The 24,443-nt window shown below is 39.3% G+C and overlaps 1 protein-coding gene across 5 annotated transcripts in view; it reads left to right on the top strand.

Moving 5' to 3' along the window:
• The window catches only part of LOC129724466 (cadherin-86C), a 440,382-nt gene extending 417,973 nt beyond the window's left edge, over window positions 1-22,409 (top strand). For 4 of the 5 annotated variants that reach the window (XM_055679524.1, XM_055679602.1, XM_055679438.1 and 1 more), the window contains 3 exons: window positions 17,701-17,791; window positions 18,214-18,527; window positions 18,884-22,409. In XM_055679524.1, the coding sequence (XP_055535499.1) occupies window positions 17,701-17,791; window positions 18,214-18,527; window positions 18,884-21,266 (2,788 nt within the window). In that variant the 3' untranslated portion in view covers window positions 21,267-22,409. The remainder of the gene's footprint in view (window positions 1-17,700; window positions 17,792-18,213; window positions 18,528-18,883) is intronic. The other variant, XM_055679774.1, reaches the window with a different exon arrangement.
• The last annotated feature ends 2,034 nt before the right edge of the window (window positions 22,410-24,443 follow it).

Here is a 24,443-nt window from a genome sequence, read left to right as displayed (position 1 = left end):
ATTAGATATTGTAAAATTTGATTATAGTAGACCTGACACAATACAATACAATACAATACTTCTCTCAGGAAGTTCGGCTACATAGGGATGTGAAATGAAAATCTAAAACCGAAAAAAGTGAAAAATATGTCCAATTTCAAATGCTAATAAATTGGTTAGTATTCGATGGATTTCTTTCGTTCTTGCAGCAATAGATTGGAAAATCTTTTAAGATTCTTCCCAAATGAAGAAAATTGTAATATTATTATTCAAACTATTGTACTATTGAAAATAGTCAAGCCTTGTCAAAACGAAAAATTCGACCTCTGATTGGTCGTTATATGATTGCAGTGGATGCCAGCGATAGCGGATAGCGGCCACTGCTGTGGCATAGCAATGGATAGCGCACTAGTTGCAGCGGATCTCAGCATCGATAGCAGCTGGGCCAGCTGATGCAGGGACAGCGGATACCAATGGCAGCGTATAGCGGCCACAACTGTGGCATGGCTACGGATAGCGTAGCAGTTGCAGCAGGTATCAGCATCGATAGCAGCTGATGCAGTGAGGCGTTTTAGTGAAATGCAGTCTCGGTGCGATAGCGGGCACTAGTATATGCATTCAATGAAAAGTTGCCTCATTTTGACAACACTAGAGCCGTCTAGTTTTGAGTGTTAAATCAGCTTTTCACGTTTATTTTATCACAAGAAAAACTTTATTCGCACTGTCAGTAATAACGCCAAGATGTGATCGGTATCTTATCCGATATTGAATTGAACAACAAATTGTCCTTTTCAGGATGAAATAAAAACCTGATGATTAAGGAGTTAATATTTTCTCTTGAGTTAATTTACATTTTTAAATTTGTAAAAGTTATATATTTTACTTTATCTCCGTGTCTCAGAACGTATTGAATTATTTTTTCCTTCATTCATGAGCACGACATCCGAAAAACTTTCATTGTATGCATAAAAATTATTTTTTCACATAACCAAAATTTAAAACATGTCAAGGCCCAATCATAACAAGCAATTTAGGCGGCATCCATAAATTACGTAACGCTCATAGGGGGGATGGGGTATCCTTGAGCGTTACGATTTGTTACACAGGGGAGGGGGGGAGGTGAGTTAAACGTTACGTAACGAAAAATCTCTGGAGAGATTCTGTAAAAACGAGCATTTTTATCAAGGAAATCCTTCTGCTGCATTACGTAATTTTTATGAGGGGGTAGGTGTTACGTTTCGTTACATATGGGGGGTGGGGGTCCGAAAATCGGGTTTTTCGGGTTACGTAATTTATGGATGTCGCCTTACTATATTATTGAAAATCGTCACTCCTTGTTGAAGCGCAAAATTTAATTGATCTGATTAGTCAACGTTCATTTACTAGAAAGAATGACTGACAAACAAGCAGCCGGGTTATCTTTCTTGTAAAAGTATTCTACTTCAACCTTGCGGTCGTGGCTTTGTACACAACCCTTCTGTGATTTTTTGTAGAAAAGTAGCTTAAAAGTTTAGTTGCCGCAGTTTGCCACGGTTGTGACTACATTGAAAATTTAGGTAAAAACGTAAGCTTCCGAATTCATACTGTCCGTTGTAGCGCAAAACTGCGCAAATTGTCACTTTAGTGAAAAAAGCGATAGCAGATTTCTTTTGTTTTTATTTTTGAAGTTGACATTTTATCTAGGATTAATTTGAATCATAACCATGATACCCCATTAATGAAAATTTATGATATTGTACTCAATCCGTAAGGATAAAATATAAATTCGGGCAAAAATCATAAAATTTATCAATGAAAAGTTATAAAATAAGTGTTAAACAAGAAAACAGTAAACAGATCTTTATGAAATTTTAATTATGTCATACTTTATCACTTTCTGCAAATTTAAAACAATATTAAAAACATTCAGCCCTTTTCAATTTATGATTATGAAATTCGCTAAACTGATTGAAGTGTCAAATACCAGCAGCAAATTCATACCATCAAACTCCGGTTAACAAAAGCCCGTTTGAAGATTGCTTCTGCTCGGCACTCGTTTGCATACAAAAGTAAAGCACACATTTTGCTTTATAAGAAAAAAAAACAAAGAACAGTCGTCGCCCTCCGCACCTTTTCGTATTCATTTAGAACGTTGTGTCATTCCAGTGTCTTGGTTTTCAAATTCATAAATTCGTTGAATTTTATTATGGAACCTTCAACTTCAGCGGCACCACCTAATTCAATGTCTAGTAAGTTGTCAATTCATGGTTATACATGTATTTAAATGTCCTCTTTCAACCATAGAAACCGGATTAGGAAGATAACATATATATGAATCAATGAAATATCGAAAATTACTAGAAGAAATAAAAGCGAAAGACATTTTTCCTGCTGATAAGTATAATAAACTCCAAATTTTCTGGAAACAATTCAACACAAGATTTAAGTGATCACAGCGGAAGATGATGATGATGATGACTTTTTCAATTTGTAATTAGTTTGTATTACTTAGGTTGTTTTAGTTTATTAAAAAAAAAGAAAAAAAGAAGAAAAGAAAAAAAAAAAATATATATATATATATATATATATATATATATATATATATATATATATATATATATATATATATATATATATATATATATATATATATATATATATATATATATATATATATATATATATATATATATATATATATATATATATATATCGTTCCGGTCCGATTTGGGTCCGGTCCGATTGGCTTCGTTCCGGTTCCGGTCCGGAGTCCGGTCCGAAGTCCGGGAACAAAAGTTGCCAGTTTTTTCGAGAGCGTTATTTTAGTGAAAAAATTATCATAACGACTTTAATGCATGTTGGAAAGTGTTTGACTAAATTAAAACAATACAAACTATATTTTGCAATATGTATTTTTATTTATTTATTATATTTTTTTCTAATTGAAAAATTTGGAGTGTAGTAACAAAAAAGCTGGTTCTACAATTTTCCTTATTTTGGAACATTTATTTGAGCAGAGATGGTAGCGACTGAGTGACTCGAAAATAGGAACTTTAGAGACCGAATGTCTGAAAAAAAGAGACCAAAAAGAAACCGAAAAGGGACCAAAATGTGACCATAAAAATAAATTTTTAAAAAAGAAATTCAGACTTAGAAGCGAAAAAAACTATAAAAACTAGTGTTATAGAACTATGAAAACTATTTCACCTTTATCGCTTTTAGTTGCTCGTCGACTTGAGAAACTTCCTGCATAAAGTTCTGCACAACTTTCACTCTTTTTAATTCCAAACCGTTTGCAACATTCGCCTTCTCACGATTTCTTGCTTCCATAAATTAATCCGACAATTTGAATAAATGATTTACAGAAAGTATTATTGAAAATATTTCGAGAAAACCTCAAAATCCGCGTGACAAAAAATTCAATAATCGCGTTAAAAAGGCGCGTTAAAATCACACCAAAAATTTCGTAAAAAGGGAACGAAATGAGAGTTTTTCAAGAACTCACTAAATCTGAGAAGGATTTCGCGTCAACTCGACTGAGGTGATGCTAGTAGCCTCTCAAAGTCAATGAAACATTGCAGGTATGAAGCCTTACTACCCAAAGTAACTTCAGAAAATGTTTGCTGTACTAACATTTGTAAAGGGCTGATGTTTTTTAATAAATCATTATTTCTGAATTACAACAAGAGATATAGAAAAGTTGTCAAGGGATGACTTTTAGAAAAGTAACTAAATTTTTAAAGAAATATATTGTTAAAATTGAATTGAAGATTATAGCTATTTTTTTTTTTTAAAATAAAGTTATGTTAAAAAACGGGGTTTTCAGATTTATTTCAAAATAAGTTTTTTTAGTTTGACAATTAAGTTGCCCAAAATTCATTTGAACAAAGAAAAAAGCTTTTCTAGCAATTTTTTGTGTCCTTCTGGAAATACGGTAAGGTACACGGAGGCAAGCTGAAATCCGGGCAAGATGAAATAAGAGCCATCATTTCGGTCGTTGATGGTGTATCCAACTGTCGAAGTCGTTCAAAGACATTGAAGTTACTATGCGCAAGTTGTGTTTTTGTTTACTCTTAGCTCTTATTTAATTCAGTGGAACATTTTTACAAAATTTGCTGGGGAAAGTTTTATGTTATACATTTTTACCGAAAAACTGGTTGTCAGTTGAACATTCTGTGTTGATTGAGTGTAATTATATAAAAAAAAAGCGCAATAAGTCTTTATTTCGGCAAAATTTTAATCATTTCAGTTTGCTCCTTACATCTTCGCCTCTGGGGCAAGTTTAAACGAAGATTCGAATCAACGATATCTACATCGTAATTGGTTATCTTCATCTAGAATCCATCATGGTCCGAATCGATTTGCGAGATTTACCACTTTAAAATTAAATTTGCCCTACTATTTTTTCGATAGCTAAAAAGCATTCTTAAATGTTTAGAACCAATAAATTACACTTCCTTTTTCTGGAATTTTTTAGGTAACTTTAAGTTGAACATTGAAAATTGTTTCAACTAGCCCCGTGTTACCTTAATGAGTTAAATATAAGTTGTTCAGGAATGACTTCCAACGAATTGTCTGAACGTTCTTTTGAAAATATTGAAAAAACAAAAAATAATTTAGAATCCTACACTGAAAAAGTCTCCCACGGTAGGTTTCAACTTAGCTCTTCAATTTTCAAGCTCTATATTTTTAGAGTAACATCTTCTGAATCCAAAGATGGTGAAAGATTTATTCTAGCATGCACAGATTTGGAGAAAATCAAGTTTTCATTAGAACTAGTACTTTAGTGAATTCAAACTCGTTTTTCTCTAAATCTGTGCATGCTAGAATAAATCTTTCAGCATCTTTAGATGCAGAAGACGTTACTCTGAAAATATAGAGCTTGAAAATTGAAGAACTAAGTTAATACCTACTATTGGAGGCTGGGAAAATTAGGTTTCCACGAAAATACGTACTTAAGTGAATTGAAACTCGTTTTTCTCGAAATTTTTGCATGCTAAAATAAATATTTCATCGTGTATTGATTCAGGAGACCTTACTTCAAAAACGTAGAGCTTAAAATTTGAAGAAAGATTTTTTTATTTGATTTTATATAAAAATACGTAGTTTTGTGATTTTGTACTGAAATAATTTAGAAACTCCAAAATTCACTCTTGCATATCATATTTCATCTACCTGACATGGTTTGATACATGGATCAATTGATACGTATGAAAATTCCTAGTGTTTGCCCAATCTGTTTGAAAATTTAGAAAAAAAACACAGACATATTTGCGTCTCACGAAAACGGGGAGGAGTCACGAGGGATGGAATCTTTACCAAAACTTAGAGCAACTATTCCTCTTGAATAAAATTCCAAATTTTCTCAAATCGGCCGTTCCAGCGCTGAGAACGAGTATTTTCAAAAAACAAGTTCCGTCCCGGGTCTTTACTTTAGACTTTTGTTGATACTTTAGTTGTTACTTTAGATCTTTTGTTGATAAAAGAGACTTTTTAGAGACTAGCTTAACGAAATGACCACGTGGTCTTTTTTCCTGACTTATAATTTATTGTGTCTACCAATTCAAGAATGAAACTTTTGCATTTTAGAAATATAGAATGTACTGAAAGCTTAATAATAAAAATGTAAAAAATTTAAGCGAAATTTTGGCACTTGACCAATGAAAAGACTACGCGGTTAAAGTCGCGAGGGGGTGGGAGGGGTTGGCCAAAAGACCACGAAAGACCACGGAGGGGTACGGGGCACAGTGGTCTGGAACTGCGAATAGTCGGAAAAAAGTCAATTTTTCAACTTAATGCATCGAGCAGGCACTCTTCGGGAATCAGAATGTTCGGATTTTTGGTGTTGTCATGCAATTAACTTAGTTGAAAAAGCAGGCTATTTGTGTATTCACAACTTCTCTGTTTCATGTTGTTTACCAAGGTGATTTATTACAGAATGCAGAAGTAGTAATGAATCTTACAATGGTTTCGAATCTATTATATGGCCTTACTCCAGCATTCTTACAACTTCATATATCCTTTTTGAAGTTGTTTTATGGAAATAAGCACTCCACAAAATAAGTATGATAAAATACGTAGCACTCCGACTTTAAGTTGCATTTTAAATAGTATCCCCGCCGTTACCCGCGCTCATTCAAAGACTAGAACGTTCCCTCGTGTTCATAGAGACAGGAACATAAATGTTTTGTGGGCAATTTTCGCCGAAACATTCACAATATTAAAAACAAAAACGATCGTGCGACACGCCAGCGGCCATTTTTTAGCAAGCAGTGCTAGCTTAGAGCGCCACTCATGTAATTAAAATTCGAACTACTCAAATCTTGTTAACCGTTACGCTTACCTAAACTTTGTTTGATATATCTGGCTTGTGAAATTCGATATTTTTGGGGTGTTTTCTTCGACCATATAACCATATAGCATGTTTTTTGGGATTGATCGCTGAATTTCTCAAAAAATACATCATGTACTAACTTCACGTCCAAGGAAGAGTTTTTTAAAATAATATTCTCTAAAAACTACCTTTAGACATTATCTTTCTATTTTGCTTCCTTGAGAAGTTAGCGACAGCGCCGCCCTAGCGGTGAAGTTTTGAACTAAATAGCCTTTACCAAAAGATGGCCAATAATTTCAGGATCAACACTCGAGAAGACATCGTTCATATAGAAGGCAACCTTTAGTAGTTATTAATTTCGCCCTGATTCCAGGCCTTTCCGACCACTGTGCGGGGGTATAAAAAGTGATCAAAATATGACCACGTGGTTTAGGAACGGCCCCCTACCTAAGTGGGTAGCATTCATTAACCTTACAATGATTTATAAATATTGTGACAATTATTTTTTAGTTTTAAGAAAAATACCGGAAATACCGTTTTTTTCGCCTCTCCAATACCGGTATTTCGGTATTGGAAAAAAATATCGGTTTTACCGGTTCTACCGGTTTTTGTTTTACCGGTAAACCACCCTACTCAAAACGGATGTATGTAAATCAACTCTTGGAGTGATTTCTTGAATTTCGACATACATTTTGTTGAGATTTTATAAAACATGCTTGTATATGACCCCATGCATTCCAAGGGCAACTGGACAGGTGACTCAGAATGGATTAAAGTCCTGGAGAAATTTCATGAATTTCGATACTAATGTTGTTTGGTTTTATTGTCATTTCTTTAAACTTGCTTGGATTTTGATCCTATACCCGGAGATCCGGGTTCACAGGAATCATATGGAAACCAACGGCTCTTTGAGTCACGTATACTGAAAATAAGCGAATTTTACCATCTTTTGACTGATCAAGAGCGAAAAACGGCCAAGAATTGAAAGAGTAAGAAGAATTACATTTTGGTGGGTACCCAGGTAACTTGCCGAGCACTTACGGGTGTTTAAATTGCCATACAAAATTTTGGCAATTAACGAGTTCAAGGGTTCTATGATTTCGGGATTTCAGGTCTTAGAATTTTAGGATTTACAAGTTTGAGAAACTGCCTTATAAATCCAGGTATTTGAGAATAAAAGGATTTATTGATTCAAAGTTATACGAATTTTAAGATTTTTGGATGTTGATGTTGATTCCAGAATTCTAAGAAATAATGACTTTAGAGCTTCAGAAACTCAAGGAAGAACAATGTAATAATATTCTGTATTTAATAATCCTGTAACTTTTTCATTTAAGTTCAAAAATTTCTGGAGCTTAGTTCTTGGATTTTTGGGGTCTGTAAGGTTTCCGTATTTTTGTAAAAATAAGGATTTTCATTATTTATACGGTTATTTCAAGTAATAATTTCGGAAGCTACTTTAAGGCTTTGCGTTTTTTGAGATATAGCAGTTTTGTAATTTGTTCAGTTTGTAGGATTTCAGATTGTTTATATTATTTTAAGAAATTGGGATAAAGAAATTTTAGCATATGCATGAGAATTGAAGAGTTTAACCATTTTAAAAATCTTAGTACTTTTGAGATTTGAGATTTGAAAACTTAGAAGATTTATAAATTTGAAGATATAAACAGTTTAAGATTTCAGAAATCATTGATTTTAGAATTCTGGGAATAGAAATTTGATATCTAATCTCCTACTATATCAATGTATTGATTTTTCGATGAGCGTTTAAAAATTTCCACAATTTAAGATCTTTTCATTTTAAGATTAAGAAATGTTTGTATTTTTGGGATTTAAAGATTTCTAATATTTCTATGTTTCATTTCGTTACTTTTTGAAATCAATACTCGGAAGCACAGTTTTTCATGATTGAGATACTAGAATACTTAAGAATACTAGAATTTAGAATTCTACAATCTCTGGATCTATGGATTTCGGAATTTTAGGATTTACGAGCTTATGGTTTTAGATGCAGATTTTGGGATTCTGGAAACTTAGTATTTGAATATTTTTGAGTTATATTTAAATTTCTGAAGTTGAGGGATGTTACAATTAGAAGGTTCGATGAGTTATCGTTCAAAGCGCTGGATAATTTAAATGTCATAGAGCTTTTAATTTCAAGATTTAAGATTTTTGAACTAAGATTCAGGAGAATGGGTTTGAAGATTCCATAGTTTTCAAGCTTGATTGTGGGTTTCAGGTATTGAGATCCAATGGTTTTTGATTCCTCTTGATTTTCAGAATTGCGAATTTGGATTTGACATTTATGATGTATGGATTTTAAGATATCATAATTTAATAATAATTTCAATAATTTTCAAATCATGAATTTTCTGAGTTTTAATATTTTTGGAGTTGATAAATTTTGAGATCAAGAAAGAGTTTAGAGAGCTTAAAAGTTCTGGATTTCGGGATTTCCGGATTTTATTTATAACGGGCTTAAGGTGCTGAGAATATTTCGATGATAAGAAATATGATTTACAATCTTCAGATTTTAGAATTTACCCATTTAGAAGTTTATTAATTCAAAAGTTCAATACTTTAGAATTATGAAATTTTTGCATTTAGATTTTTAAAAAGGTTCTTGAAAATCTAAAGCCTTTAAAGAAACATTCAAGATGGTAAAGTGCAAAATTTCAGGATATTTTTTTCTTTTCTAAGAGACTGAACCACCGATTATTTGAACTAAGTGCATACGAGTCGGATTATCATCATTTAGCGAGTCAAAAACTGGAATGAAGGTGCAATCGAGTAATGATTGCATATTCACCCCAGTGTTTTTTGTATGCCTGAAGTGCATTGAAACTAAGATAGCCACTGTGACCGTCTTGTTGATTATCTTCTGTGACTGGCCCCGCTTGTTGTATACAGCTTACGAGGTACCCGTACTCGTTGATAGAGCAGGGTTGGTTGGTAGTAATGCTGTTCCGATTCTGCGTTACGTAATTAATGGATGTCACCACTTGATAGGGAATTAAAAGGTTACGCCCGAAGAAGTGAAACCTATCAAACACAAGGGCTTAACACTAGGTGAGCTGACGTTTCAACTGCAAGAGAGTAAAAAGTAGGGCTTGTCTGCACTTCTAGCGTTTCCCATGTTTTAAGTTCGTGGTACCCAGAAATGGCTCAGAGCTAATGAAATCCTTGGCTTGCAAGGTAATCAGCATTTTCATTGCCCTTGATACTACAGTGTCCAGATCAAGGTTGTTAATACGATAGATTATCGTCGATAATCGTCATCGCCGTTACCGGTAACGTATGGTATCGTTATTGGCGATGACGATAGCGTCTTCAAACATTAACGATATCGGCGATGACGATAGTTACTAGACGTTATCAGCTCACTAACGTCCTATGCCAGTTTTGTCTGCTGTGGTAGCGAATGGTGTACCGTGCTGGATCGAAATCCGTACACCTAAGCACATGATAATCTTCGACGGTCGATAGAAAATCAAGAAACCACATATTGCTTTAAACTGAGCGGGGGCCTAGCGTGGTTGGTAACGTCTCCGCCAACCACGCTCGACGCCTGGGTTCGAATCCCACCGCCGACATAGGTGTCGATGGTTGTGGGGTGGCGTGATCCACTCACAACCAACCCAACTGGTCTAGATTCAATCCTAGCCGACACCGGGAGATTTTCTGAGGCGAAAAATCTCTGGGATCACGCCTTCCATCGCATGAGGAAGTAAAGCCGTTGGCGCCGGTCCGTTAACCAACGGGTCGTGAGTTAGGGTCCTGGGTGGAGTCGCCTTCCCGGGCGTCGGTGATTGGCACAACAACAGTGGCGAAACTGGACCGACGGTAAATAAGCGAGAACAAAAAAAAATAATTGCTTTAAACTGACATGCTTACTTATAGATCTACTTATATTTTATCACTGTTTTCAAGCAAAATGATTGAAATCACTCCGAAACTCGAAAAAAATATGTTTAAATAGAACATGTTTTGAATCGAAATCCGTACACAGTTTGTTGTCTGAATCAAAACCCGTACACTTTTGAATCGAAATCCGCACACCCGCGATATAGACTGGATCCAAGTCCATACAGCAATGAATTAAAATCCGTAGACATTTAGAAGTCCAAAAATGTACATCTTTTATTTATAATTTATCTTTAAATCTAAGAAAATATATATTTTGAGGATTAATTGGTTCCAAAAGTTTCACACGGTTTTCTATTTTTTTATCAGCTGAAATAGTGCAATTTTCGTAGCGTTTCGTTGCGGTACGCCTTGTCGTAGTAATCGGAACGCCGGAACCTTTCGAAGCTTCCCGGTACGACTTTACTTTGCGCACCTCAGTCACAGCTCTTTCGAAATTGATTGCCGTATATTTATACTTGTTTTCTTCCATTATATGCTGAAAGCAAGAAGAAAGATCAACAATATAGGCATGATATACAAGCTGTACGGATTTCGATTCAAGCAGTTAACAAGGATCACAATCCGTACGGCACAGGTTTTGTTGAATAAATACAATTTACACTATTTACCAGACAATATACAGCTCGAAAATGACAAAGACTTACCTTTTCCATCAATTTAAAAAAGATTCACAGAGTAAAACACTTATATCCCACTTGAAAAACGTTTTTATCTGAAGAACGTTACCTTAGTAAATTCTCTAACGATACAACGGAATGACAACTGAAACCGATACACGATTGATTTTTCATTTTTAATATTTTTATTTCATGGCCTACTGGCGCATAGTTTAATTTAACAGAAGGCCAACAACTCAACGGACATGTTTATGTAACTATCATATGAATTTTCATTTTTATAATGCTTAAAACTGAAGAAAAACATCAAGGTGTACGGATTTCGATACTGTACGGGTTTCGATCCAGCACGGTAATGATTTTTTACTTCGGAGGGTTGGAGACAACACATCACTAGGCAACAGGAAGAAACTTTTCTTTATTTGTTTATGTTTCGCTGCTCATCAGGAAAATAAATGTCTCAGTTTTGATTGTTTTAATTTATGAGGCGCTTTTTGAAGCACAAATTCGAATAGTAAGGTATGTAGCATTGTCATATTTGCATTTAAAATGCATCTTATTGATATATGTAGCGAAGCAAAAACTGGTACTGCAGTAGTTGGTAATAAACAAACGTTATTGATTCGATACCGTCCAGTAGCTATCGTCTTTGACAATGACGATAATGTCTGAAGACGTAAGCGTCATCGTCGATAACGATAACAGACGGTATCGTCGATAACGATGATAAATTATCGATTAACAACCTTGGTCCAGATACCCAGTACAACAAAACTTGATTCTGTCGGGATAGCTCCGGTAGTGATAGGCTGACGCATATTGAGGACTTTAGTGCCAATAGTGCAGTTTGGCTGTCCGAAACGCCGAGTGTAGCGTACACTTCTGCCTAAAAACATTGGCCCATACATACACCCAATGAAATAGTTTTCTTAACACCGGGTCCGTAAACTCCGGAGCCAGTGTTGGATTCTATTTCCGAACCATCTGTATAAAAACAGATGATGTCTAACTGTTTTAGCGGGATTCATGTCCAGCCTCTCTTGAGTGTCTCAACTCAGGGTGAAGTGTAGTGCCGTCTGGAGGCGGTTCGACATTGTTGCTCCATATTTGTCACGAATTATGAGGACTGCATCATCGGCATAGCCAACAATCTGATAGCCAAGTTGGGTTAGCTTGCTTAAAAGCGCCTCTACGCCGTCTCTTGATAATTCAGTGACTTTTCGATAGAAGTCACTATGCCATGGAAAGCAGTTTCCGTCGATTTACCAGGTTGGTAAGCGTGCTGTGTTATGGGCCTGAAGGTCCTAGGTAATGTTTTGTCGCTTTTCCCATCTTCGATTCGAAAAACACCTTCAGTTTCCGCCAGATATTTGGGATATAGCCCAGGGTGAAACTTTCGTGGAAAAGATGTATCAGACTTCATAGGTTGAAGCTTAATGCCCAATTGATTAAAGCTTCCGTGAATAACCTTCGAGACTTTGTTGCACCAACATTAGTAATCTTGCATTCAAGATCACGTGCAGTAATATCCAAATTGTCGGGAGCGCGTATATCAGTTGAGCACAGGAAGATCGGGAGTTGATTAAACGAAGACCAGTTAGTACTCTTCGGGTTCCTGAATTTTTCCCTTTTTAAAGGAATAGCTTCAGAATGATATTTCGGTAATCTGACGTTCTTGGCAATGTTTGCGCTGCAGAGAGTGAGGTCGACGATCTCGACGATCTGCTCGGTGATTCGGTCGGCAGATTGTTTATCGATGTCTAGGAAAAGTTCGACGGTTTTCCCTGCTATCTTACAGTTACCGTCGTTCTGATTCTGGATGAATCGCAGTATCTTCTCGTTTGAAGTTTAAACGCTGTTCAAAAAATAACCTGCGAACAGGATCACTTTCGACAGGTTATCCACGTTGAAAACACGCAGTTGTGATCTTTCCCAAGGACACAACCGTGTCGATGTTGGCGTAGGCCAAGTAAAGGTAGCCGTGTTTGAAATGGCAACTCCTGGACTTAGGCCTGAGTATTGGAGAGTCTAGTGCCGCAATCCGACCCAGGTTCGAACCGTGCACAGTTCCAAGCTACTCCCTGGATAGAAGCTTGATTGGGTAGCCGTCAAGGGTTCCACCGACTGTTTCGGGGCCGAGGAACCATTCCCGTTGCAGGCTCGGGATTTTTTGTTCACCGGACGATCGGCGCTGGTGTTAGGTGAATGGCTGAACAGCAGCTTGTCCTTGTAAATCTGGTCGGTCGGAGAATCGGAGAGCGAGCATTCTGGCTTCTCCCTTTCTTTCAGGTATGCCGCGTACCTGCGCTTCTGTGCGTTGGAGAGCAGGCAGACTAGAAGTCTGCGTCTGTTTCCTTTGGAGAATCGAGGATCATGGACAGGGGGTAGCGAATCACTATCAAGGTTAAACAATGCCGCCATCTCCTGATCAACCACTCCTTCGTTCGACCACTTCTTCTGTCACCTGTTGAGTATTTTTGTTTATGTTGAAGTTGTTTATGCCCATATAAGTTCCAGGGAAATCTAGATCCACTAAGAGGACAGGGGGAGGGGGGGCGTATTTGAGAAATAAAGAATAAAGGGTTAACAAGCTTTTTAAATTAAAGCATTTCCAAACTCCAGGCGTTAATGATTTTGGAATTCAAGAATTTTAGATAAAAATTAGAAATAGAAAAATAAAAAAAGAATAAAAATTAGAATAACGATGAGGGATTTGGTGTTTGATATTATACTGTATTGAATACTTATTTCAGATTATAGATTCATAGGATTTAGTAGTTTTTCAAATTGGGGACTAACACAAATATTTTAAGATTTTAGGATGTTGAGTTTTATGGTTTTTACAATTTGAGCATTCATTATATTAAGATTTGAGGCTTCAGGACTTTAAATATTTGAAGTTCCGAATTTGGATTTAAGGATAAAGACTTTGAGAATTTATTAGTCTTCATGCTAGATTCTAGGGTTTTTTTTTCTTCTCTGTATGCCTGAAGGGCACTGGGTACTGAAATGCCACTGCGACATTCTTGCTGATTGTCTTTTGTGGCGGGCCCCGATTGCTGTGCACAGGTTACGGATTGCTCGTACTCATTGAGGAGTAGAACTGTTTTGTTGTAAACCTGTACCCTAATTAGGTACAACATAGTTGATGAAACTAACGACCTGCTTGGAATTGGAGCTCCATACTTGGTATGGAGTTAAAAGGTAACTTCCTAAGAAGTTGTACCTAGAGGAAGCAAGAGCTTCGCAAGAGCAAAGCAAATGCTCTGAGCTCTCTGGTTCAGATTTGCAGAATCGGCAGGTGTCGTTCAACACTACGCCGATTTTCTTTAAATGATAAAAGCGGGACAGTATCCGGTGAAGAGTCCCGTGATTATCCGTAGGTCTCTACGATTTAGACTAAGTAGCTTTCTGGCGGTTCCAGGGTTCGGATAGATAAACTGTTTGCCTTGTCTACAGCCCTGTGCCTGTTGCCATTGGGATACTATTTCTAGCCCTTCCCAAGTTAGTAGTTCGCTTTTGATAGCGGAAATGGACGTACCAAGAAACGGCTCGGGACCAATAAACCGCTGAGCTGATCCCTGTCTTGCTAGGTAGTCAGCGTGTTCATTACCCTCGACTCCGCAGTGTCCGGGCACCCAAAACAGAAAAACTGAATTCTGTCGGGAAAGTTCCCGTAGAGTTTCAATGCATTCCCAAACAAGTTTGGAAGCGCATTTGACGGACTTAAGTGCTAGTAGTGCTGCTTGACTGTCCGAGAATATACCGATTTTCGCATGTCTGTAGTTGCGTTGCAGACATATTTTTGCGCAGATATATATGGCATATACCTCTGCTTGAAAAACGGTGGGCCATTTTCCCAGGGAAAACGTTTCCCTGATACCGGGTCCGTATATACCAGATCCCGCAAGGGATCCCATTTTCGAGCCGTCCGTATAAAAACTGACGATGCCAGGTGGAAGATTAGGCCCTCCATTGTTCCACATAGAGCGGTTTGTTTCAATCACTCTATATGGAATATCCATGTTGGTCCTAACGTCCATCCAGTCGGAGACTGTGGTTAATAGCGGAGTTAGTTTGAACTCCCTAAGTATGCGAAGGTGGCCGATTTGGTCCCCATCAAGTATAGTTTTCCTCCTTTGCAACCTTAGAGCGCCAAGCTCTGCTTCCTTTTTCACATGGCTGCAGTTGGAGTTGTTAGCATAGCGCTGGTAACCGAAAGACATGCAAGTCTTTGAACTTTTTTGAGTTTGGCTTGCGCAGTCACTTCGTTCACCTTAGGCCACCACACTAGGGCAGCATAGGTGATTCTTGGTCGGGCAATGGTCTTGTAAGACCAGATTGCCAAGTCTGGTTTCGATCCCCAGGTCTTACCGAACAGAGTTCTGCAGGCCCAGATCGCTGAGATCGCTTTCTTAGCGGCATGATCCAGTTGTGCAGACCAGTTCAGTTTCTTGTCCAGAATAATTCCGAGATATTTGACTTCATTGCTGAAGCCCAGTCTAACTCCATTCAGTATTGGAGGAGTGATGGAGATCGTCCTTCGTCTGCCGAATGGAATTAGGACTGTTTTAAGGGGTTTATGTTTAGACCCTCCTGTAAACACCATGACATGGTGGTATTCAGAGCCGTTTGCATCCGGCTCGACAGAGTTGCGTCATCTTTACCTCTGACGATGAGGACGATGTCATCGGCGTATCTAATGACCTCGTAACCAAGCTGTGAAAGCTTGTTGACAAGTGCGTCGACAACTAGTGACCATAACAAGGGCGAGAGAACTCCTCCTTGCGGGCATCCCTTGATCACTGACATTGTTACAGACGAATCTCCCAAGGTTGCTGTGATCACTCTGCTAGAGAGCATTGTGTGTATCCAGCTCCTTGAAGTGTGGTCGATTCCCTTATGAGAAAGAGTTGTATCAATTGATGCAAAGGACGTGTTATCGAAGGCCCCTTCAATATCAAGAAAGGCACATAGCGCCGTCTCCTGATAACTCAGGGACTTTTCAATCAACGTCACTAAGCTGTGAAGAGCAGTTTCTGTTGACTTGCCGCATTGATAGGCATGTTGGTTCCTGTTCAGCGGGGAGTCTTTAAGAAACTCATCACGGATATATTTATCCATTATTTTCTCCATCAGCTTGAGAAGTGATAAAGTCAGACCTATGGGCCTGAAAGTTTTAGGTAGGGTTTTGTCCTTTCTTCCAACTTTGGGGATAAACACTACCTTCACCTTCAGCCAGTTATCCGGAATATGGCCCAGGATAAAGCTGGCTCTGAAGAGGTTGATGAGTTCGGACATGATAACTGCGGCCGATTTTTGTAGAAAGATGGGTAGTATGCCGTCTGGACCTGGAGACTTCATAGGGTCGAATGAGCTTAGAGCCCAGCCTATTGAAGCTTCCGTGAACAGTCGACGGGCCAGCAGGATGGACTCCCGAGACGCCATATGTCTCGAATTGTCCTGTCGCGACCCATCACTATTCAGTTCTTCGGTCTCTGTCGATCCAGGAAAGTGGGTGTTCATAAGAACCTCCAGCGTTTCCTTGGTAGTGACAGTGAGGCATCCATCCTCTTTCCTCACTTGTCCTAAACCGTTAGTATGGTCTTTGGTCATCGCCTTTTGGAGCCGCGTAGCTTCCGGCAGTGTTTGGATTCTTTCACAGAAACTAACTCTGGATTTCCGTTTAGCCTTGCGTAGCTCGGCGTTGTACTTAGTGAGGGACGCCCTGTTGTCGTCCCAGTTAGACGTGACTTTTGCCCTGTTGAACAACCGCCTAGTTTCCCGACGAAGGTCACTAAGTTGATCATTCCACCAGGGTACGTCACGGCCTACTGACCGCCTAGATTTCTATACCTAGATTCTAGGGTTGGTATTCTTATTAGCATTCAACTAAATGCTTCTAATGATCTCCAAATTTGAGAATTTTGAGTTTGAAGTTTGAAGATGTTAAAACTTTTGAATTAATCGATTTCCAGAATATTGGAGTCTTTGGATTTCCGGTATTAAAGAATTTCAGGTTCAGGAATTTAAAAAGTTGGTAAATTTTTAATTTCGAGTTTCCAGCATATTGAGGAGGAGGTTTCGGCATTTCGAGATTTTGTGAATGTTGGGTTTTAACAATCAAAGATTAGAGATGCTTAAAGATGCTTATAGATTTTAAGACAATATTTTAGGATTCTGTAGTTTTTAAGGATCTAAACATAAATTATATTTTATATAATCTTAAATATTTAATGATTTTATAATTTCGACTTTCGATTCCAAGATTCCAGGATTAAAGAAAAAGATTTCAGCATTTTAGTTTTTACGGATATTAAGAACTTTTAATGCTTTTAGAACTTTGAAATTTAAAGGATTTAGGATTTCAGAATTTAATTCCGATATTGCACTTATTTTTGAGATGCTGATTTGCGGGGCCACAAAAGAAATTATTCCTTTGTATAAATATTGAGGAATGCTTAAACTTATTCCTACTAACATCTAATCGTCTTTCACTCATTGAGCAAAACTCACTCACCATTTCACTATTTTTGCACGATTACACTCACACACAAGAAGTAGAAAATAAACTCTATCATTACTTCAACCTCCGCCACTGCAAATCACCTCCATCATCATCATCGCCGTTTTCTCCGCCATCATCATTATCATGGTCACCAATTTTCACTACTACAAGCACACAACCACCACCACCACCACCGCCATTCATTCATTCAAAACCGTCATGAACCGCACCCAGAACTAAAACAATAATCGTTTGTTGTTCTCTTGTTTTTTTTTCTCTCTTCTCTTTTTATGATCAATCGAATAAAAAACAAAACAAAACTCTCGCTCGCTCGCTCGATCTCTTTCTCATCTTAGAAAAAGAGTCATTAGAGTCAATAGTATCGAAGATGATGTTCATCTTGTTCATAGAGAGCAAGGCATTGGAAAACAGTCAAAATCTGTCCAGGTAGTGATGTGTGATTCCTCTATTTTTTTCTGTATTCTCTCTGTGCTGGGATTGTTTCTGCTGTTTTTGTATTTCTTTCCTATTCTTCTGCTATGTTGTTGTTCCTGTTTCCCCGTTCTCCCGAAAAATTCTATGCTATTTTGAAGTTTGTCTTTTCGTTTGCTCTACTAATCCCATTCTTACTAACAGCCTCGCAACCCACACCCCGCTTGATTTTCATTAGATTCTAACCCACACTTGGTGCCGGAAGGGGTTTGTTTTTTTTTTCTCTGCTTCATGTTGTGTTTACTGTTTAAGTTTTAGAGTACTAAATTTAAGTTTTTTTTTCTGTCCGTTTTTCTTACTGTCGCTCTCTCTCCCTCACGGTTGATTCTTCAACAACAACAACAACAAACGATCGATCGGAACCAAAATCGAAACAGGTCGCGGAATGGATGGGACGAAGAGAAGCCTGGTCGGCGGATCGATCGTCCGATTCCCGTACAAAGCCGACGCGCTGGGAATTTAGAGGAAGACGACACACTAACAAAGCCTCACTAGCGGCGGCCGCAGCTGCTGCCGGTTCGACCTCGACGGCAGCGGGCCGCGACAACCGGGGACACACAATCGACGACGACGACGACGCGAGAGGCGGTGGCGGTGGTAGCAGTGGCGGCGACGGTGGAAGAGTTGGACGGGTTAGAAAATCGGTGACCGAAGTCGGGGCTAAGACGAAGGAACAAACAGTTAAGATTAGGTTAGTGAGACGCCGACGGCCACCGTCGTCGGTGCGCTTCGCGACGCGGCTAGTGGTGATGCGCTATTAGGAGTGCTGTCAAATAATGATCGTAGTAGCTTGGGTTTTTTCTTACATTTTCACAGTAAAGCTTAATTAAATTGTAAACACTTAAGAAAAAGAGCAAAAGTGAATAAAATAAAACACAGTAGTTGAATGTCCTTGACCTAGATTCCGACAGATCCGGCGCTGCCGGACGCTTCATTAGCATACAACTTCCGCTAGCGGAAGTCATAAAACCCAAGCCGCTACGTGAACATAACCGCTTTTTGTGATTCGAAAGGCTCTTCTAACCTCTTTTTTGTTTTGTTTTACAGAAACGAATACAACTCTAAATCGGCAAAAAATAGCGTTGGTGGAGGCGCGGGAGACGCCGTCTCCGGGGATGGACTGCACCGGTCGCGAAGTAATCTACTGAACAACGAGCAGCGGACCGATATGTACATAGAAGATGTGGACGATCACGATCCGGAGTATCAATCGTTGCGGCGTGTCCATCAGCACCAGCAGCTGCAGCAGCAGCACCAAACGCAGATCGACGATGATTCTATGAGGAGACACGAGATGGACCGTGGGAGTGATTTGAACTATGAACGAAGGGGAAGCTTCCGGCGACAGGGCGGGCTTGGGAACAACGGCGGCTTGGATGATGGAATCGAACCGCGCGATCAGTATTATATTAAGGAGGGAAATGCGGAGATTTTGCGGTTGATTACCAGGGGGAGGAATGAAGAGGAAAATATCTATGTGAATGTTCCTCAGCGTGGTGGTGCTGGTGGTGGTGTTGGCGGCGGTGGAGGACAGTATATAATGGTAGATAATGGAGGAAAGGAAATTCTGATGAGGCGATACATTGAGGAGCAAGCAAATGGCAAGCAGATTATTCGGGAGCACTATCAACTGCTTCCAGGTACGACTTTCATTCAGACGATGCCGAATGAGGTCCCTGGTGGGTACAGGGGGGAGCACGTCACGGAGGTGAAGATCGGCCATGACCAGAAGACGAACAAAGGCTCTGATAGGGACGTTGATGAGGATGAAATTCACATAACTCACGCCGTATCGAATCACTCTCTGATCCAGCAGGAGTTGGAGAGTTCTTTGAAGCAGCAAAATGCTCTTCTTCGGCAGATTTTGTTGGAAAAGGAAAAGCTAGAGGAGAAGTACAATCAACAGGATCAGACTCTGGAGACGCAGAGTTTACCCTGCCAATCGATGGCGGTTGTGGCGGCCACACAAACCGATTGTGAGACGGCAACCCAAACGGAACCGGTTCGAATCGAACGCCGAAGGACGAAGAGTGAAAACGATGACTCTCTATCGGAAGATGAGTACGAATACATCAAATTCAGTCCCCCGGACAGTCCCGATGGGGTGTATCTTATCAAGAGGAAGCGAACACGCAAGAAGACAAAGTACAAAGCCGGGGCCGAACGGGACTCCTCGGAAGGCCGCTCCTCTAATCGTCGTTTCATAACGGTAGAATCAGTGAAGCGAAAAATTCGCACCCCAATCCAGGAGGAAGACGAACCCAAAAGAAGCCCGCCAAAGCACGCGGAAACCAGAGCGAGCATTTTGAGGCGAAAGCGCAACGAGGAACGGCTGAAAAAGGACGTGCTGATGGAGATTTCCGATTCGCTCGAGGACAAAGACAGCAAGAAAAAGGAGAAGCGGAAAAAAGTGTACAAAAAGAATGTCAAGTATTATGACGATTCCGACGGATCGGACAAGGACGTTGCGGTGCAGAAGTACTTCTCCGCCGACAGTTTGGATGAGATTAATTCCGACGTGGAAGACTACACCTATTCCGTGACGAAAACTTCCAAATCGGTGACCGTCTCGCCTCGGGCGGGAGTTCAGCAGCGAATATCCAGGAGGGATAATAAAACAACGGAGACGACAACTTCCACTCGGATACGATTGACGAGCTCGGAGTCTCCTTCCAGATCGTACAAAGGACAGGCGCCAAAACCTCCCCGATTAACGAAGTCACTCTCCAAAGAGGGTCTGGAAGCCCAAGATGGAAAAGACATTCCTGCAAAGTACATGGATTGGTACTACAACTTGGGTAAAGATGATTCCTTGGAGAAGAAGTCGAAGCAGGACAAAAAACCTATGAAAAAGAAAGTGGTGTCTTCTTCCTCGAAAGAGGATGACGCCAAGTTCAAACCCGAGCCAATGCCTCGAACCTCACCCCCGAAGGATGCCCGCCTCCTGAAGGAAGACATTCAACTAGCGAAGCGTGTTCAGTCTCAATCCTCCGGAGAACAAACCAGCCATCCACTGCTTCAGCACTCGGAACATCGCTTCGAAGCGGAATACGATCCGAACTCTCAAGTTCCTCCTCCCCCGGATAAACTGCCCCACTACATGTACCCAGCGACGCCCCCGATCGTGAACCGGGACAACAAAGTTCAAATCAAAATAGTCGATTCATCGGCCAGCAAACCCTCCCCCATCAAGGAGCACGAAGTCAAAGAACCCCGACCTCGTCCAACGGATTCACAGCCGCCGACAAAAATCCTCAACGCTTCCACCCTCGAAGACGACCACGACTCCGGAATCGCAATGAACTCACTACTGCACAACAAAAGCAAGCGACATCCGATCACGGACAAGAAGAGCATCTTCACGATCGCGTACGATGACGTACGCATCCGGCAGATCCGCTCCGAGAGTGACACGCCGCCCTTTTCCTAACAGCGGCCAAAACGGCAGCCTGCTGGCGGTCAGCAGCATAGCAGGCGGCTTCGAAAGCAGTACAACAACGCTCAAGCCGAACAGCACCAGCAGCAGCAGCAGCGGTCATACCGCAACAGTGACTGACGGTAGTGACCTGGAGGCTCCTCCCACTAAATAAGTGTACAGTACAAAAACGAAAAAACACGCCGTCCACTGACCCAAAAGCTACAAATGTAAGTACGACAAACCAAGTTCTAAAAAAAACGAAACTGTCAACTGCCATAACTGATAAGTCGATCGATCGTGTACGTTTTCGTGTGAGCGTGTGAGTGAGTGTGAAAGAAAGAGTGTGAGTAAAAACAAACACGACTTAAGCAATTAGTAGAAGAAAAAAAATTAGGACCAACTGCCGCCATTTTTGCCTGGCCCCCTCGTTGGACCCTTTTCACAAACCTTCAGTCAGTGTTTTTTCCTATTGATTTAGCGCAACATTAAATAATGTGTCATCAATCCGAACGTGCTAAGTTTTCCTATCGTTAAGAACCACACAATGTTTTGTACATTTTGATAGCCGTTTTCCGCGCTTAAGATTTACACCTAAGGCCTAGGGACTCCAAGTGTACATATTAGAGATTACGAGAGCAAAAAATTAAAAAAAAACAAGTTTTCGGGCGTCCTAGTTATCAAATAACTAGTCGGTTTTTAGTTCTTATAAGTGTAAAAAAAAAACAAATCGGTACGATACGATACGCGCATATACGTAGTGATATTTTTTTCTTCCAAAACATAATAGGAACCTAACCTAACAAAAGTGAAAATTCTTCCAGTGTTGGTTTGTTCTAGGTTATTTTGTTGTTTCTATGCATGTACAAAATCGAAAATTGTTTATCCCTCTCTCTTTCCAACTTCTATCTGACTTCTGTGTTATATGTTATTTTTAGCCGTCGTAGATAAACAACTACTACTAAATGTTTAGTTTAATGTTGGAACTGTGTAAAGTAGCTTTAAGATTAAGAACCTTACAAGGAATACAGATATAGTATAGTAGATATGGATAGAAGATTCTATTTCTCCTAAGCCTATGTGAGTGTGAAGAGTGGAAGAATGAAGAGAGAAGAAAATGTTGAGTGTAGAGCAGTGTCGAATGAGTTAAGAAATTAAATGAAGATATTTTCAATATATTGTCATCTGTTTTCTATGTGTCCGAACTATCCCATTCTAGCTGTCTTACTGTTTTGTGATTTTATGTTTTATGTAATTCATTTTTGTGTTGTATTTCAAACTGTTAAGCTATAAACTTATCTATTCTCCTGAATTTCTGTCCTAGAAAATGTTACCGAATAAAGTTGATTATGACTAAAAATTTTTCAAAAGGAGGGTAAAAAATTAAACTCAAAATGTATGTATGTATGTATGACCTTCTAGATTCCACTGTCTGGCAGTGATAGGGTGAAAAAAGACAGTTGATTCTTGTTTCTGCATCTGTCTTGTTTTCGGAACCTAGAAGGTGTTAGCTCTACCGACCTTCCAAAGACCCTTTGCAGAATGACTGAGTACCTTCAGCGCATTCCGGAGTCAATTTCCATTCGGTAAGCCCCGCCTCAAAATAATATTAGAATCTATTAGATTTTATTATTATTCTCAGACTTTCAATTCATTTGACATATCAATATCAAAAAAATTGACCCGTATTTAATATATATAAGGTAACTGACGGCTTCGTCAGGTGATATGCATTTCAATTTGCCAAGCCTCAGAAGTTGCCTCAGAAACTCAATTTGTGTTAGCTTACCTTGAACGTTGAAGTTTTTTTTTTTTTTTGCGGATAGCGACCAAATAGTGACCAAAATTATACAAAAGAGGGTTTTGAAATTTATTGTTGAACCATAAATAAACCAAAAATTCTAACTAAAATCTGTATCATAATCATTCAAAATGCATCTAAAATATTATTCGCTTAAAGCTAAATATTAAATCTAGATGAGCATGAGCATGAGCATGATTGACCGCCCGCGGTTGCTACTCCGTTATTGCCAAATCAGCTGTAATTACACAAAGAACCAACAGATCATGTTTGGGACCAACATGCATCCTCGATGTGTAAAAACAGGTGACCTAAATCTTTATATTAGGCAATACCAGCGCCGGCCGCATCCGAATGCTGGTCAAAGAAGGAGTTTGTATAGGAATATGTTGACGTGATACTCGCTTTATGGAAGCCGAGAACACCTCTGCACTATCACGAGAAATCACTGGGATGTTGGATAAAGGGGAAGGTATACAGCAGGGTTCGTTTTGGTAAACGATGCGCTAATGTCGGGTTCTTCAGAACATGTGCCGCGTCTACAAGTTTATTACATCCGCCACGATATTCATAATGTGATTCGAACTTATTTAGCTTGACAATGTAACACCGCAACAATAAAACGTACGCGAGGATACAGGATTTTTGACTAAACCGAGACAACCTCAAATTACCGTATATCTCCTCGTAAGGTTATGCTCTTTATACCTAAACTATTGCGCGTTGTTGATCCATCTGTAGATAATACGACCTCATGGAAGGTACCGACGCGGGGGTTGAAATGATATTTATCGACTGAACGAAATCTACTTCGATTTCCGATGTAATAATTTAGATGCAACGCACGAGCAGTCTCTGACTTAACGTTGATAGAGATGAGAAAGATATGATGAAATATCTGGGTTCACTTCGCGAAATCACCACACGCCGGAAGTCCATATATCAGCAAAACTCGCCCGGGCTGAATACGCGTTAAGGCCAGAAAAGGCCAAAAAAGAAAATGATCCCGAATTGAGCTCAGAATGGCCGAAATCGCCTTCTTAAGGCCAGAAAAAGCCAAAAAGGAAATGATCCCAAATTGAGCTCAGAATGGCCAAAATCGCCTTCTGAAGGCCAGAAAAAGCCAAAAAAGAAAATTATCCCGAATTGAGCTCAGAATGGCCGAAATCGCCTTCTAAAGGCCAGAAAAGGCCAAAAAAGAAAATGATCCCAAATTGAGCTCAGAATGGCCAAAATCGCCTTCTAAAGGCCAGAAAAGGCCAAAAAAGAAAATGATCCCAAATTGAGCTCAGAATGGCCGAAATCGCCTTCTAAAGGCCAGAAAAGGCCAAAAAAGAAAATGATCCCAAATTGAGCTCAGAATGGGTAAAAAATTAAACTCAAAATAACCG

The sequence above is a fragment of the Wyeomyia smithii genome, chromosome 1 (assembly GCF_029784165.1).
Source record: "Wyeomyia smithii strain HCP4-BCI-WySm-NY-G18 chromosome 1, ASM2978416v1, whole genome shotgun sequence".
Classification (NCBI taxonomy): domain Eukaryota; kingdom Metazoa; phylum Arthropoda; class Insecta; order Diptera; family Culicidae; genus Wyeomyia; species Wyeomyia smithii.
This window is presented reverse-complemented; position numbering and strand designations above follow the sequence as displayed.